The sequence below is a fragment of the Hylobates moloch genome, unplaced genomic scaffold (genome assembly GCF_009828535.3).
Source record: "Hylobates moloch isolate HMO894 unplaced genomic scaffold, HMol_V3 SCAFFOLD_19, whole genome shotgun sequence".
Taxonomy (NCBI): domain Eukaryota; kingdom Metazoa; phylum Chordata; class Mammalia; order Primates; family Hylobatidae; genus Hylobates; species Hylobates moloch.
The window spans coordinates 1,037,529-1,052,265 of NW_026652294.1; the positions used below are offsets into that span (position 1 = coordinate 1,037,529).

Genomic DNA, 14,737 nt, shown 5'->3' on the forward strand with positions numbered 1-14,737 from the left:
GTGGTAGAATTACAGGCGTGAGCCACCGTGCCAGGCCAATTTTTGTATTTTAAGCAGAGACAGGGTTTCACTTTGTTGGCCAGGCTGGGCTCGAACTCCTGACCTCAGGTGATTTGCTTGCCTTGGCCTCCCAAAATGCTGGAATTACAGGTGTGAGCCACCACACCTGGCCTATTTATTTTTGAGGCAGGGTCTTGCTCTGTTGCTCAGGCTGGAGTGCAGTAAGTAGCATGATCTCAGCTCCCTCCAACCTTCACCTCTTGGGTTCAAGCAATCCTCCCACCTCAGCCTCCGGAGTAACTGGGACTACAGTGTGTACTGACATGCCTGGCTAAATTTTGTATTTTTTGTAGAGATGAAGTTTTGCCATGTTGCTCAGATTGGTCTTGAACTCCTGGGTTCAAGTGATCCACCCACTACAGCCTCTCAAAGTGTTGGGATTACAGGTGTGAACCACTATGCCCAGCCTAATTTCTAAAAATTTTAAATTAGCTTGGTGTATACCCCTCTTTGGGAAAAGGGAGTTATGGAATGCAACTCCTTAATGAGAAAAGCTGAGCTGTTCATGAAGGGGTGTCAAGAATTTGTGCCATACTTCCGGGCGCGGTGGCTCACACCTGTAATCCCAGCACTTTGGGAGGCCGAGGCGGGCAGATCACGAGGTCAGGAGATCTAGACCATCCTGGCTAACACGGTGAAACCCCGTCTCTACTAAAAATACAAAAAATTAGCCGGGCGTGGTGGCAGGCGCCTGTAGTCCCAGCTACTCGGGAGGTTGAGGCAGGGGAATGGCGTGAACCTGGGAGGCAGAGCTTGCAGTGAGCTGAGATGGCGCCACTGCACTCCAGCCTGGGCGACAGAGCAAGACTCTGTCTCAAAAAAAAAAAAAAAAAAAAAAAGAGTTTGTGCCATACTTGGGCTTAGTTATACACAGTTGACTAAAGTGCTAACATAATGTTTATACTACACTCTCCTGGTCCAATTTGATTCTGGCACTGAAACAAGAGGTATCCAGGTCAGGTTGGCAAACAAAGGTAGAGAAAGAGCAATTTAAATAGCAGAGGGAGGCAGGGCACAGTGGCTCACGCCTTGTACCCCCTGCTCACTTTGGGATTACAAAGTGCTGTAATCCCAGCACTTTGGGAGGCCGAAGTGGGTGGATCACAAGATCAGGAGTTCCAGACCAGCCTGGCCAATATGGTGAAACCCCATCTCTACTAAAAATACAAAAATTAGCTGGGCGTGGTGCTGCGCACGTGTAGGCTGAGACAGGAGAATCACCTGAACCCAGGAGGCAGAGGTTGCAGTGAGCCGAGATCACACCACTGCACTCCAGCCTGGGCAACAGAGGGAGACTCCGTCTCAAAAAACAAAAAACAAAACAAACAAAAAAACAAAAAATAAGAAGAAGAGAGAAGTAGCATGATTCCAAAGAGAGAAAACTGGCTGAACAGTTAGATTTTGATGCTTGGCCGGGCACAGTGGCTCACGCCTGTAATCCCAGCACTTTGAGAGGCCGAGGCGGGTGGATCATCTGAGGTCGGGAGTTCGAGACCAACCTGACCAACGTGAAGAAACCCTATCTCTAGTAAAAATACAAAATTAGCCAGGCGTGGTGGTGGGTGCCTGTAAACCTAGCTACTCGGGAGGCTGAGGCAGGAGAATCACTTGAACCCAGGAGGCGGAGGTTGCAGTAAGCCAAGATCATGCCACTGCACTCCAGCCTGGGCAACAAGAGTGAAACTCTGTCTCAAAAAAAGGAAAGAAAAAAAAAGATTTGGATGCTTGTCCTGGTTAACGATGGTTATGAAGAAGCCACGCTTTCCTTTGTTCATCTCTTCCAAGGTTCAGTAATAATAAAGCAGAGCACATATTTTTAAATTAATCCTTTGGAACTAACAGTGTATTTCCCAAAGAAACAATGTCATAAAAAGGTGGTTCGGCCAGGCTCAGTGGCTCACGCCTGTAATCCTAGCACTTTGGGAGGCCAAGGCGGGCGGATCACGAGGTCAGGAGATCGAGACCAGCCTGGCTAACACAGTGAAACCCCGTCTCTACTAAAGATACAAAAAAAATTAGCCAGGTGTGGTGGTGGGCGCCTGCATTCCCAGCTACTCGGGAGGCTGAGGCAGGAGAATGGCGTGAACCCGGGAGGTGGAGCTTGCAGTGAGCCAAGATGGCACCACTGCACTCCAGGCTGGGTGACAGATCAAGACTGTCTTGGAAAAACAAACAAACAAACAAACAAAAAAATGTGGTTAGCCTGGCCTGTAGTGCCAGCTACCTGGGAGGCTGAGGCAGGAGGATTGCTCAGTAAGGTGGCAGTGAGCTATGACTGCACCACTCCACTGCAGCCCGGACAACAAAGGGAGACCCCATATGTAAAAAAATAAAAAGGTGGTTCATTTCCCAGATTATCCTCCAGGAACTATGTTAGCTATAAATCCCAACATAGCTAACATTACTTTATATTTTGCAATGGGAAATATAAATATTTTTGCAATATTAATGAATAAGCAAGACAGAAAAACCAAACGAATTATTGTGGGATTTTTAAATAGAAAACATTTGATTAAAAGAGGATTATGGAACTCAGGGTCGGAGAATATGAAAGAATTACTTCTTGCTACTTTTGATACTATCTGAAGTTAATGGCACTGGCTCACAAACAGAAAACAGCATGAATGAGAAGGGGGAAGAAAATATGAGCTGTGTTTTTTCTTTCTTCCCTTTTTTTTTTTTTTTGAGACCGAGTCTCACTCTGTCGCCAGGCTGGAGTGCAGTGGCACGATCTCCGCTCACTGCAACCTCTGCCTCCCGGGTTCAAGCAATCATCCTGCCTCAGCCTCCCGAGTAGCTGGGACTACAGGTGCGTGCCACCACGCCCAGCTAATTTTTTGTATTTTTAGTAAAGACAGGGTTTCCCCATGTTGGCTAGGATGGTCTCGATCTCTTGACCTCATGATCCGCCTGCCTCGGCCTCCCAGAGTGCTGGGATTACAGGCGTCACCTACCGCCCCGACAAGCTGTGTGTTTTTAAGGAAGATGATACAACTAGTGTTTTGAGGGTGAAAAAATGCGCCAGACTGGAGAAGTACAATAGCACTCCGAATCAAAGGGAGAAGGGAAGAAGGGTGAGTGGCCAGCCTATTGGTAGAGGGTCATTAATCTACATTCTAGGAGGTTAGGCTGGAAGTTCGTCCAGAAAATAGGTCTGAGGCAGTTAAGTCCAAGGGGAGGGGTGGCACAGATGTTCAAAGCAGGGTCAAAGATTCAGGGTATCAATCCTAACAGGGCCAGAGGAGGTCCAAATGGAAAAGCGCTGGTTGGAGCCCAAACTCAGGGAACTCGAGATTGAGATTTACAGTTCATTCCAAGACACTTGAGACCCCTCAGCTCCTGGGGACAGGATCCATTCCAGAGGGCAGTTGAGGCCAGAGTAGCAGGGTAGGTGGAGGAACTAGGGAAAAAACTGTAGAGACAGCCAGAGTTAGAGAATGGTGGGAGGAAATGGGTCTAAAGTTGGTGTGCTGGGCCGCAGAACAGAGAAGACCCTCAGAAGGAAAGGGCAGCAGGAGGGAGGAGGAGACCTGAGAGACAGGGCGGATGTCTGAGCGGCACCAGGGGGCGCGTGCGGTTCCCGGATAGTCTTGTTGATTTCCAGGCCTTGGCAGTGGGCGGAGGAGGCAGGAAGACAATGGCTCAGCCTTTAAATTGGGGCTGGGGTGGTGTTTGTAAACGACATTAAACACACTACCGTACTAAAGGGTAGCCAAAGCATCTCATCTCTCTGCTTCCTGGTGTCATTAATATCCTAGGCACTAATATTACTAGGCTGGCTAGTGGTGACAACTGAGAGGCCAGGGAAGAAGCTTAAACGATGACAAAAGATAAAGGCAGGGAAACGCATTAACACTTTTTTTTTTTTAATTTTTAGAGACGGAGTCTCACTCTTACTGCTCAGGCTGGAGTGCAATGGCGAGATCTCGGCTCATTGCAACCTCTGCCTCCGAAGTTCAAGCGATTCTCCTGCCGCAGCCTCCCGAGTAGCTGGGACTACGGGCGCCTGCCACCAGCCCAGCTAATTTTATGTATTTTTAGTAGAGACGAGGTTTCACAATGTTGGCCAGGCTGGTCTCGAACTCCTGACCTAAGGTGAACCACCCGCCTCGGCCTCCCAAAGCGCTGGGATTACAGGCGTAAGCCACCGCGCCCGGCCAACACACACAAAGAGGAAAAAGTGTGCAAAGTCAAACTGTGAGGAAATAAAGACGGAGAAGCAAGTCCAGAAAGCACCTCGTTCAGGTTACGTGACAATTCCGGGGTGGCCTGTGTCCCTCTCCCATCTCCCTTGCTAATGCAATACCTACAGGGGAGCTGTGCTTCACCAACACACACAAACGTAGGCTTGGCTTTTTGGGAGCAGTCACATGTGAGCTCATTTTTGCCAAACATTAAATAAAAAGCATGGTAGAATTTGAGGATGCACTTTAAATCATCAAATAGTTCCAGGGAACGACAGAGCAGAACTTTGGGGTTTTTTTTTTTCTGTGCCAGGAGAGTGGTGGGGGGCGGAGGAGACCCTTGTTAGAAGATGATGTATTTTGAGATTACTAGATTCACAGAAGATGCACGTGAATATACTCTAACCATTTTTTAAAAAGTTTCTGAATGCTGCCTTAAAAAATACAACAGGTTATTATCATAATAAAGTGAGGGAGAGTGGAGGGGTAACTATCCAGACAGCCCATTCCAAAATCTATCATATAAATTACCTCCAGATTGTACAATGCTTAAATGTAGAAGAGGATCTTTGAGTTTAACCCTCGTACACTTTGTGATTGTGCCTGTCACTCAATAAATAGTTGATTAATTTGGCGGACGCGCCAGGAGCAGTGTTTCCTATCTGAGAGGTGGACCACCGAACTCAGAGGCGGCCCTCTGAGACCAGCAGGATGCAAGTGCAACGACCAATACAAATATCTGAGCATTCAATGGAGTTTTTCCAAACTTCTAGCCTGTTTCTGGGGTGATTTTTTTCTTAGGATTTAGCAGTACTCCACCGCGCTACAGCAGTTAGCATTTCTAAACCACACACCTCAACACCCTTCGGCCGCAGCACATTCAATCCCTCCGCCGGGGCGTGCGGGTCTCCTCCCCTCCGAGCACACTCCTCGGCTTCCCGGTCTCCTCTGCCCCATCCCCCAGCCTTCCAAGCACATTGTGCGCACTCTTCCAGGCAGCTCTTTCAGCGGCCGGGCAGTAGCAGGGCTCCGAGCCCGTCTTCTCCGGGGCGGTCACACGTGTCCATTCCCTGGGGTAGGGGATCGCTCTTCCCGCTTGGCTGCTGATTGGTGCCTCCCCCTACCCCACCCTTCCTGCCGCTCTCCGGCCTCCATCCTACTTCGTTCCAGCTCAATCAGCCCCACCGCCTTCTTCCCTCGGAGAAAAAAGCCACTTCAGAGCTCCTTGGGCGCCGTTCTCTGCTGGAGTAAAAGCGTTAAGAAACAGGTGGAAAGCACTTCACTTCTCTAGGCTTCATATTTTTAGGGTGGACAGCCCGCTCCTGCTCCGGCTCTGCCCTGGGCATCAATGATAACTGAACTCCCACACGTGCATGTTTCTGTATCTAGCCCGACCGAAAGCACCACCCCGCGGGCCCTTTAAAAGGACGCGACCACTCAGGCCAAGTGGGGGTGGGAGAGCTCCTGGCCGTCCTCCCTCGGGAAAGCGCTTCAACTCCCCAGTCCCAAAGCCCTGGAGGGCGGAGGGCGCCGCGTGAGAGTTCTCGCGGGGGCGGCCTGCGTCCCCTAGGTCCAGCGGATCTGGGCCCAGGGGCGCGCGCCCCGCCCCTCCCCCTCCCTGGCGGTGCAGCTGTCCGGGCGGGGGCGGGGGTTGTTGTTGTGGCGCGGGCAGCCCCGCCCCCTCCTCGTGGGCGGCCCCTCCCCCAGGCCCCGCGTCCGGCCCCTCCGCCCCTAGCCCATCTGTTTCCCCGGGGGGGACTCGATTATATTGTAGGGGACTGGGGGCGGCCGCCGCCGCAGCCGCAGGATGGGGCGAGCGCGCGGACCCCGCGGGCAGCCGCAGCCGCCTCAGTAGCTCGGGCCCCCGCGCCGCCGCCCCCCGCCCGGCGCCCGCCCTCGGCTCCTGCACTCGCCGAGCGGCGGCAGCAGCGGGAGGAGCGCCCCGCCGCCCCCGCCGAGGACCGCGCGGAGGCTGCGGCGCTGCCGCGGCGGGAGTCCCAGGTCGGCGGGCAGAGCGCGGGCAGCGAGGGGCCGCCGCCTGTGCCGCGGCGGGGAGATGTGCCCGGAGGAGGGCGGCGCGGCCGGGCTGGGCGAGCTCCGCTCCTGGTGGGAGGTCCCGGCCATCGCGCACTTCTGCTCGCTCTTTCGCACCGCGTTCCGCCTGCCCGACTTCGAGATCGAGGTGAGTGGCCGCGCGGGCGGGAGGCTGCGCGCTGCGCCCCCTGCTCCCCCTGCCCCGCGCGGGGCGTCCCGGGCCGTCGCGCAGAGGGGCCGGGGCCCGAGGGACTTCGGCCGGGAGTCGGGGGCCAGGAGGAGGGCGCAAAAGGGCAGGAGGGCGGGCGGGGGCCCCCGGGCTCTGCCCCAGGTGCCGAGGGGCGTCGGGCCGGGGACGCCGGCTCCTGGGGTGGAGGAGCAGGCGCCGCGAGGGCGGGGCGGGCCCGTGCTTTTGTGGGAGCGGGAGCGGGACCCGGCGACCCTCCCGGGACTTCTCCGGTGGGTTGGGGCTGAGTGTGGGCGCGAGGGCTGCGCGCGCTCGCCGCCCGGTGCCATTGAGGCGCGAGCCAGCTGCTCCGGCGGGGCCGGGCGCGGAGGGAGGGGGGGCATGCGCGGGATTAACTCGGACCCGGGCGGGAGTCGGCCGCGGCCGGCGGGGAGGGCTAGGCCCGCTGTGGCGGGCGGGCGCGTGGCGGGGGCTCCCGGAGGCCCCAAGCTCCCGGGAGGCGCTCCGGCCAACTTCGGGCCGGTGGGGACCGGGCCTGGGCGCGGGGATCTGGAGGTGTGGAAGGAAAGTTTGGGACTCCGTTATTCTTCCACAACGTCTTTCCTCCCGTAATATCCAGCCTCTTTATCGCGGGGCTCGGGAGCCCTTGGAGTTGATCTCGCCACCATTATCCCCCCGGGCGAGCGCGGAGGACGGGCTGGCCATTCTGGCCAGGCCAGAGGTGTTTTCCAGCCCGGGGCTTTGTGATAACTGGGCCGAAACCCGAGGGTCCTGGAGCGCGGCGGGTGGCGGGAGCGTGCGGAGCGCTGCGCACACGGCGGCCAGGCATCGGCCAGCCCAGCGGCAGCCCCCTTTTTCCTATTTTTATTTTTATTTTTGGAAGGAGCTGAGAAATAGTCAATTGGTTGGCAGGTTGAATTGTCTTCTCTTCTATGGCAATATGTGTCGTGACTTTTCACCTTTTGCCTTTGGACAAAGGTGAATGGCAACTGCGTTGGTCAATTTTTGTTTTCTGTTCTGCGGATGGGTTCGCCGACGCAGTAATCAAAATTAGAGCCACTCTTTTGGAAGAGCAAATCGTTGTTGCCTCCCCAGCCCCACGGATCTTACTTTGTGCCATTTTCGGGTTGATTTTAACTCGTTTATTCCAGAGCTCTTTGCCTCACCTTTATTTTTAGATTCAGTCGTGTTTGCTGAAATATCAGTTGCTTCTTCTATGAATGAAGTGTGGGAACTTGGTCTTGTCGCAGTTAATGAAATCAGGAAAATAAAAAGATCAAAAGGGTTGGGGATGGGAGAATGAAGAGGAATGTGGACAGATAGTCTAGGGCCACTCACTGATTTTTGGCGATTCTTAGTCCCTTAAGCTGATTAAAACAATGTGAGGAAATGTGGGCTTCACCACTTTTTAGGAAGAGGTAATAACTTGGGCATTTTACGCGGCGCGACAGCGTTTGTTTTCAAAGTTTGAACATGAATGTAGCAAGCATAATTTTATTAATGAAAATTTTCTTGAGACAACTGTTAATATTGACGAAAGAAGAGAAACAGAGCCACGGAAGCTAAAGAGTTGGGAATCCTAAAGGTCAAGGGATGTTTCTCAGTTACTCTGATGTCCTGTGTTTTCTTTCTGTTGGTACAAAATCGTGAGTAGTTTAATTATATCCTGCAGTCAAAATGGTGGCTGTGGTGGGAGGTGCCGCCTGTGACAGGGCCATCTTGGGTGCGGGTATACTTGCACCTAGCCCCTTTTCTTCCTTGCGAGATAAAGTTGAGGTGGTGCTGGGATTACGAGTTCAGAGTTTAAAGACCCATCTTAAAAATATTGTTGGAAAAACTTCATGTCTCAAAATCCATGTATTCCCATTTTGTTGATGAAAAACTAGAGGTAACTCATTTTGCCTTAAGTACTCGCAGCATATTTACAGTAACCTGTAAATAACTTGCCTTCTGTTATAAGAAATAAACTTGTGGTTTCTGAGAATTAGCTGTTTTAATTCCTAAAGGAGATGTAAACTGATTAAAGAGATCAAATTTATATGTATAACATGGAAAATCACTGTAGTTTACATGGTGAATAATCAAGGCTATTTGATATGACTGCCCTCTCTTGACTCCTGTGTTTCTTGGAAATGACACTTTTTTCGGGCTAAAATACATGCTGTTTGAAATACATGCAACAGAAATGAATATTTGGCTTCAAACATGCAGGTTTCAAGAACTATCCGCACTCGTTTTTATTCGGAGATGTTCAGTCAATGGATAACAAAGTCAAAGTGACTTTTCTCACCTGCAGTTCTTGTCTAATCCATCTCAGGTATGTTTTGATATGGCTAATGGAAATTTTGACTTAAGCTTTTTAGTAGTTATCAAAAATTAGAATTTTATTGGAAATGATTATATGTCAGATTAAAAAATTAAGATATAAGAATGTATTTTCTCGGCGCGGTGGCTCACCCCTGTAATCCCAGCACTTTGGGAGGCTGAGGAGGGCGAAACACCTGAGGTCTGGAGTTCGAGACCAGCTTGAGCAACATGGTGAAACCCTGTCTCTACTAAAAATACAAAATTATCTGGGTGTGGTGGTGGGCGCCTGTAATCCCAGCTACTTGGGAGGCTGAGGCAGGAGAATGGCTTGAACCCGGGAGGTGGAGGTTGCAGTGAGCCGAGATCATGCCATTGCACTCCAGCCTGGGCAACAAGAGTGAAACAACGTGTGTGTGTGTGTATATATAAAACATCTATATATATATACATATATATATATATTTTTAGACTTCTTACACATTTGACCCGTTGACAGTGCAGAACTTACTGGAAACACTGTCAATTCTGATTCTCTAAGTATACATAAATTATTTTATTTTTCCAAGGTGATTTTATTTTAACCTAATAGTTTATTGACCTGACAGTTTGAAAAACAATCCCTTGGTTAGACTTTATGATGCAGTGGAAGACCCTTTAAAAATAAAAAGCAGCTGGGTGCCGTGGCTCACGCCTGTAATCGCAGCACTTTGGGAGGCCGAGGTGGGCCGATCACCTGAAGTCAGGAGTTCGAGACCAGACTGGCTAACATGATGAAACCCCGTTTCTACTAAAAATATAAAAAATTAGCCAGGCATGGTGACGCGCTCCTGTAATCCCAGTTACATCCGTAGGCTGAGGCAGGATGATTGCTTGAACCCTGTAGGTGGAGGTGGCAGTGAGCCGAGATTGTGCCATTGCACTCCAGCCTGGGTGACAGGGCGAGACTCCGTCTCAAAACAAATATATTAATTAAAAAATAAAAAATTCAAATGCTGAGCCATACCTGTTAGGCCATGTGGAAGGGCCCTATAGTCTTAATTTTCTGCAACTTTAAAAGGTAAAAATGATAAATAATAGCAAGTAGTAGAAGTTGGATATCAGTTATTTCAGGAAACCAGTTTTCACCTGTGGGAAAGATCTCACCAGGCTGAACTGATGGATTTATAGAAAATTTAGGAAGCAGAGTCCTCGAGGAAAAGTCCTCAAGGACTCTGCTTCCATTTATCTAAAGTGAAGCAATCTCTAAGACAGGTGAAGGGCTGGCAGGATTCATGCCCCACTTCTCCAGGAGATTAAGACCTTCCACTTAGAAAACAGTCCCAAAAACGTGGATATTTTTATTTTTGTATGTATTAAATAAAAAAAAATTTTTTTTTTTTGAAATGGAGTCTCACTCCGTCGCCCAGGCTGGAGTGCAATGGCGCGACCTCGGCTCACTGCAACCTCCACTTCCCAGGTTCAGGTGATTCTCCCGCCTCAGCCTCCGGAGTAGCTGGGACTACAGGCGCGCACCAGCACACCCTGCTAATTTTTGTATTATAAAAAAACTTTTTACTCTGTTAATCAACCTTGAATATACAGGATTGCTTTAGAAGAGTCAACATACTTGATTCTTAGTTTTAGACAAGAAACCTGTCAAGTCTATAATAGTAATGCCTTATCTCAGTTCAAAATTCCTAGTTGTAAAAATACTACAAAAAATTACATAAACCTGAAAATTATCATAAAATATAGGTAAAAATTAAAACCACCCATAGTCACCAATCAGGAATAAAAGTTAACTGTTAACATTGTATCCTTCCACTCAGGGATAAAAGTGATTCACTGTTAACAAACTTAGAAATTCCTAAATATGCCCCTGGTATAATTGTTCTGTAGGTTAGATGTTTTTACTTTTCAGATAAGATTGAGGTATAGCTGGAAAACAAATGAATGACACTGAATTCAGTAGTTGATATAAACAGATGAATGACACTGAATTCAGTAGTTGATATAAACAGATGAATGACACTGAATTCAGTAGTTGATATCATTAAGCCCCTACTTTGTGATTAACATGGAACTTGGAGATTTACCGAAGAAGCTCTTACCTGGCCTCCTTTGCCTCAGAAGATTATCTGTTAATATTTCAGAACCAGCAATTTTATACCACTTGAGTTAAATCAAGTATTTTATAATTGTTTAACATTCTAGTGGCTTAGGTTGGCTAAGTTTTGTTCTGATTCAAGAAAAGAAGAAAGGTTAATTGACCTCTCCAAGATTTACTACTGTTTTCCCCCTAGCCAAATGCCCTGTACAGTAAATACAGTGTCTCACTTGAGTAAGGTAAGAGAGGACAGAATGATTTTCAGTAATCATGATGGATATGGGGCTGCATTGGTGTCTGTAGGTGGCTATTGCAAAATGGTCATGTAGAATTATTTGAATAGTTTGTATAGTAGCAGCATGATCAAAATAATCTGTCCTGTCTACCTTATTTCCTGAGTGTCCTGCTTTTGAGTACTTAATCCTTTGCCTTCTTTGTGTCTCCTTCCTGGTTGTGTTTGTACGTGGGTAAGATCCCTTACCTAATCAGCATGAGATCTGGGGGCAATATTCAGTTTCTTGAATTCCACCCTTGTTGCATCCTTGAAGAATCCAGCCCCTTAATCAAGTGCTGAATGCATGGATTGTTAAACATTAAGTAACAGAAATAGCTAAAAGAAACTTGTAAGTACATCCATCGTATCAGTGGTTCCTAAACCTGGCACCAGGGTAGGAGACTTTGTTTTGGTGTACATGTGTGCACTTTGCTGGAGGAGAGGGCCTATTGCTCTCATCACATTCTGGAAGCAGCCCCCAACCCATACGAGGTTAAGAAGCCCTGAACTGTATGAAAGAGTAAGTTGGCCCCAATTAGGGGTTCAGAAGCCTACTTTCGTGACACAAGATGTGCCGCACTAGGAGTTAGGAAACTTGTATTCTGATTGTGCTGCTGTAACTGACTGATTTGGGGCAGGTCAAAATAACGTGATAATAAATGACACTGCGTAGTACTTGGTACATTTTCGAAATGTTACCCCATTTTCTCCTTAGCTGGCCTTAACCCCATCACCATGAGGCAGGGGTATTCTCATTTTACAGATGTGGAAGTTGAAAGTCTAGAGAGGCTAAGGCTTGCACAGGGACTCTCACTTGGATCTCAGGTTCTTTGAGGCCAAATTCTGCCTGTTTCTGCCACATCGCACTGCTTCTTCAGTTCTTATTATCTTTAAAATGAGGGGCCAGACCCATATGTAATGGCCAGATTCCACAGTGCACCTCTAGAGTTCTTTGGCTTTTAATAGTGTGGGGTACAGAAGATTTTTTAAAAAACTTCTGGACTAAGTACAAAGGGACAAATTCAAGTATTCATTCATTTATTTCAGCAAACATATATATATATATATATATATATTTTTCAAGTTGGAGTCTCACTCTGTTGCCCAGGCTAGAGTGCAGTGGCGTGATCTCAGCTCGCTGCAACCTCCACCTCCTGGGTTCAAGCGATTCTTCTGCCTCAGCCTCCCAAGTAGCCGGGATTACAGGCAAGCACTACCATGCCTGGCTAATTTTTGTGTTTTTAGTACAGACAGGGTTTCTTGATGTTGGTCAGGCTGGCCTCGAACTCCCGACCTCAGGTGATCCACCCGCCTCGGCCTCCCAAAGTGCTGGGATTACAGGCATGAGCCACTGCGCCCAGCCAGCAAATGTTTATTAAGCATCTACTACGTTAGGCGGTGTACTAGGTGCCGATATGGTTGTGAACATAATAGAAAAATACCTGCTTGCTTTTTAGTGCAATGAGACAGACAATGTATATAATGTCAAAAGGCCCCAAGTAGAGTGGGGTGGAGGCTTGCATAGGGCCATGGTGAGGTGTAGATTGTTGCCGTTTAAAACAGGGTGATTAGTAGGGCCTCCCTGAGGAGGTGAGTGATTTAAAGTGATTTTTAAAATAGTCTTTTGTCGCTGGTGGCTCACGCCTGTAATCCCAGCACTTTTGGGAGGCTGAGGCGGGCGGATCATGAGGTCAGGAGTTCAAGACCAGCCTGACCAATATGATGAAACCCCGTGTCTACTAAAAATACAAAAATTAGCCAGTTATGGTGGTGCGCGCCTGTAATCCCAGCTACTCAGGAGGCTGAGGCAGGAGAATTCCTTGGAGCCGGGAGACGGAGGTTGCGGTGAGCTGAGATCGCGCCATTGCATTCCAGCCTGGGCAGCAGAGCGAGAGCGAGACTCCATCTAAAAAAAAAAAAAAATAGTCCTTTGTCACACTAATCTATTTAATGTAACATACTAGAGGATAAAATGCCTTCTGAAGATTCAGGATCCGCACCCTCTCCAAGGAGGAAAGTCCAAGAACAGGATGTGAATTACAGAAGGACAGATCTGCACAGGCTACGATCCTGAAAGGGGAGAATGTGCTATCATAATGTAACTCTTTAAAAGTGAATACCAGGTCCCATTTCTATTTATACGCATGCTTTGAAAGGAAAGGCTTGCTGCTTTGTTGTGTGTGTGTGCCCACCATGTGAAGCTTCAAAGGCAGTTGGGATCTTCTGCAGTTTAGAAGGGGCAGCCCCTTCTCATCTCTGAAGGGTGGCCTGCATTAGCACATGGCTCGCTTTGCAACGGAAGTTAAGTTGCCTAATTTTCTGGAACACAGTTAGGAAAGCCTAAAATACACCTTGGCAGCATTCAGTACTACCGATTATCTGCCCCTTTAATCAGGGGAGCTCAGTGTGGGATTCCATGGTGTGCTGGGGCTCAGAATGCAGTGCGCTTGGCAGAGTGTGGAAAACTACAGTGCAAAGGTGGTTTAGGTAAAAATGTGGTGTGTGGACAGAGCCAAAGGGGAGCTTCTAAGTACATGGTCTTAGATGTAGTTGATGTGACTGAACACATTTTCTTTGGTTTTTTTTTTTTTTTTTTTGAGACGGAGTCTTGCTTTGTCGCCCAGGCTGGAGTGCAGTGGCGTGATCTCAGCTCACTGTAACCTCTGCCTCCTGGGTTCAAGTGATTCTCCAGCCTCAGCCTCCCAAGTAGCTGGGATTTCAGACATGTGCCATCTGCCTGGCTAATTTTTGTATTTTTAGGAGAGACGGGGTTTCGCTATGTTGGCCAGGCTGGTCTCGAACTCCTGACCTCGTGATCCACCCACCTCGGCCTCCCAAAGTGCTGTGATTAAAGGCATGAGCCACCACTCCCAGCCTCTAAACACATTTTCAAAAGGCAATCAGAAGGCTGGATTGTGGGCCCACCTGTCATTAAGTTGTGTTCTTAGGCAGATGACTGTGGGTTTCAGGTGCCCCATATATAGACTCAGTGATTCCTAGGTGTTCCTAGGTCTAAAGTTCTGTGATTCTAGAAATGTTTCTCAGCACGCATAACACTTCTTAACTAATCTAGAAAATTGCTGACTCACCAGTTAGGGTCAAGGTTAGGATCCATGTCTTACAAATTAATTACGTACCAAGTGAAAACTGCAAATCCATACTTGGTGTGTTTGCAAATTATAGGAATTTTTTCTTTCTCTTTCTCTGGCATCTTGTCTGCAAATAAGCTACTTTGAAAGTAGCTTTTGAGACTTGAAGATTGACATTTTCACTATCTCTAGTGTCCTTAAAGTGACCTAAGATTTTGTGCTTTGAGATTTTGAGGAATTCTAGAGGTTGAAGGCCTTGAATTATGTGATTCTTATTTCATTTTTTTTTTTTAAAGACAGTATCTCACTATGTTACCCAGGCTGGATTTAAACCCCTGAGCTCAAATGATCCTCCTGCCTCAGCCTCCCCAGTAACTGGGACTCCAGGCACATCCCACTGTCTTTGCCTCCCTTTCACTTAGTCTGTTTCTTATATCTCATGTCATCAGTAGCTAGAACTCTGAATAAGATCCACTTACAGCTTCTGGCGTGTGGTTTGCCTTTCATTTGCTATTA

At 48.4% G+C, this 14,737-nt stretch overlaps 1 protein-coding gene across 6 annotated transcripts in view; it reads left to right on the forward strand.

Annotated features, from left to right (window-relative positions):
• The first annotated feature begins 5,961 nt into the window (after positions 1–5,961).
• Positions 5,962–14,737, forward strand: part of LOC116458278 (chromatin remodeling regulator CECR2) — a 191,869-nt gene continuing 183,093 nt past the window's right edge. For all 6 annotated transcript variants that reach the window (XM_032137853.2, XM_032137854.2, XM_058431010.1 and 3 more), the window contains exon 1: positions 5,962–6,426. In XM_032137853.2, coding sequence (XP_031993744.1) covers positions 6,301–6,426 — 126 coding nt within the window. In that variant the 5' untranslated portion in view covers positions 5,962–6,300. The remainder of the gene's footprint in view (positions 6,427–14,737) is intronic.